We start from the raw sequence: 843 nt of genomic DNA, 5'->3' as shown, positions 1-843 counted from the left end.
TCATATTTATATTATCATTACTAAACTTAATAACAATCTATTCTAAGTTATTACATATATATTCATTAATTTATTCAATAAACAATAATGCTTCATAACTAACTATATTATTGATGATGTCTTACACAATCACTAGCAATTTTCCATTTATCTCCTTGGGCAGTTACAAGAAAATGTTGTTGAAATGATCTTTGTTTTACATCAGTAGATTCTGCATTGAATTTAACTGTCCCACTAACTAATATTAAAATCGTATGTTGTGAAGAAACAGCATCTTCTAATACTGGTTGTGCATCCAGAGACAGTAACTTGTGTTCTGATGGGGGCAAGTCTGAGAAATATTTCTGAATTGCATCTTTTCCAGTTGATCCGTTTCCATTCCAAGCTAAAATTCCTGTGTCCAAGTAGAGCTTCGACATTAAATGGCGTCTTTTGTCCATAGTTTCATAATACAGTTTTGTAAACTCCTCTGCTGTACGGCAAGCTGCATTTATACTAGTTTTCAGATCCATTATTTTGACACCTTAATCACTACTATTAGTTTTAAATGTCCACCAATTCGAAACGGAAAACAGGCCCTGACTAAGTAAAGTTAGGCAGTACTCTGCAGCGCGAGTTAACGAGCAATGAGTCTCATTAAATTGCCTGAAGAAGAAGTTGTGTTTTTATCAGACTTGGTTGAGTCCATTGAACTACGCTAGTTCGAGTGCAAAAATGTGTCAAAAGATAGAAGACGATGGTGACGACACCAAGTGAACGAGCGTTGCCGAAAACCGCCGAATACTCTTTGAATACTCTCGATTAAAACTTTTGAATATAGAAAACATATGAGGCTTAGCAGTC

At 34.9% G+C, this 843-nt stretch overlaps 1 protein-coding gene across 1 annotated transcript; it reads right to left on the bottom strand.

The window, feature by feature from the left end:
* Positions 1-107: 107 nt before the first annotated feature.
* On the bottom strand, positions 108-543 carry LOC113376387 (NTF2-related export protein-like). Its single transcript, XM_026616294.1, has one exon. It carries the CDS (start codon positions 510-512, stop codon positions 108-110), a length of 405 nt encoding a protein of 134 aa, XP_026472079.1. The 5' UTR covers positions 513-543.
* Positions 544-843: the final 300 nt, after the last annotated feature.

The sequence above is a fragment of the Ctenocephalides felis genome, unplaced genomic scaffold (genome assembly GCF_003426905.1).
Source record: "Ctenocephalides felis isolate EL2017-DRISC unplaced genomic scaffold, ASM342690v1 CF-g0.4_SCAFFOLD_00845, whole genome shotgun sequence".
Lineage (NCBI taxonomy): Eukaryota > Metazoa > Arthropoda > Insecta > Siphonaptera > Pulicidae > Ctenocephalides > Ctenocephalides felis.
Note: the sequence above shows the minus strand (reverse complement) of the source record. Positions and strands in the feature narration are given on the sequence as shown.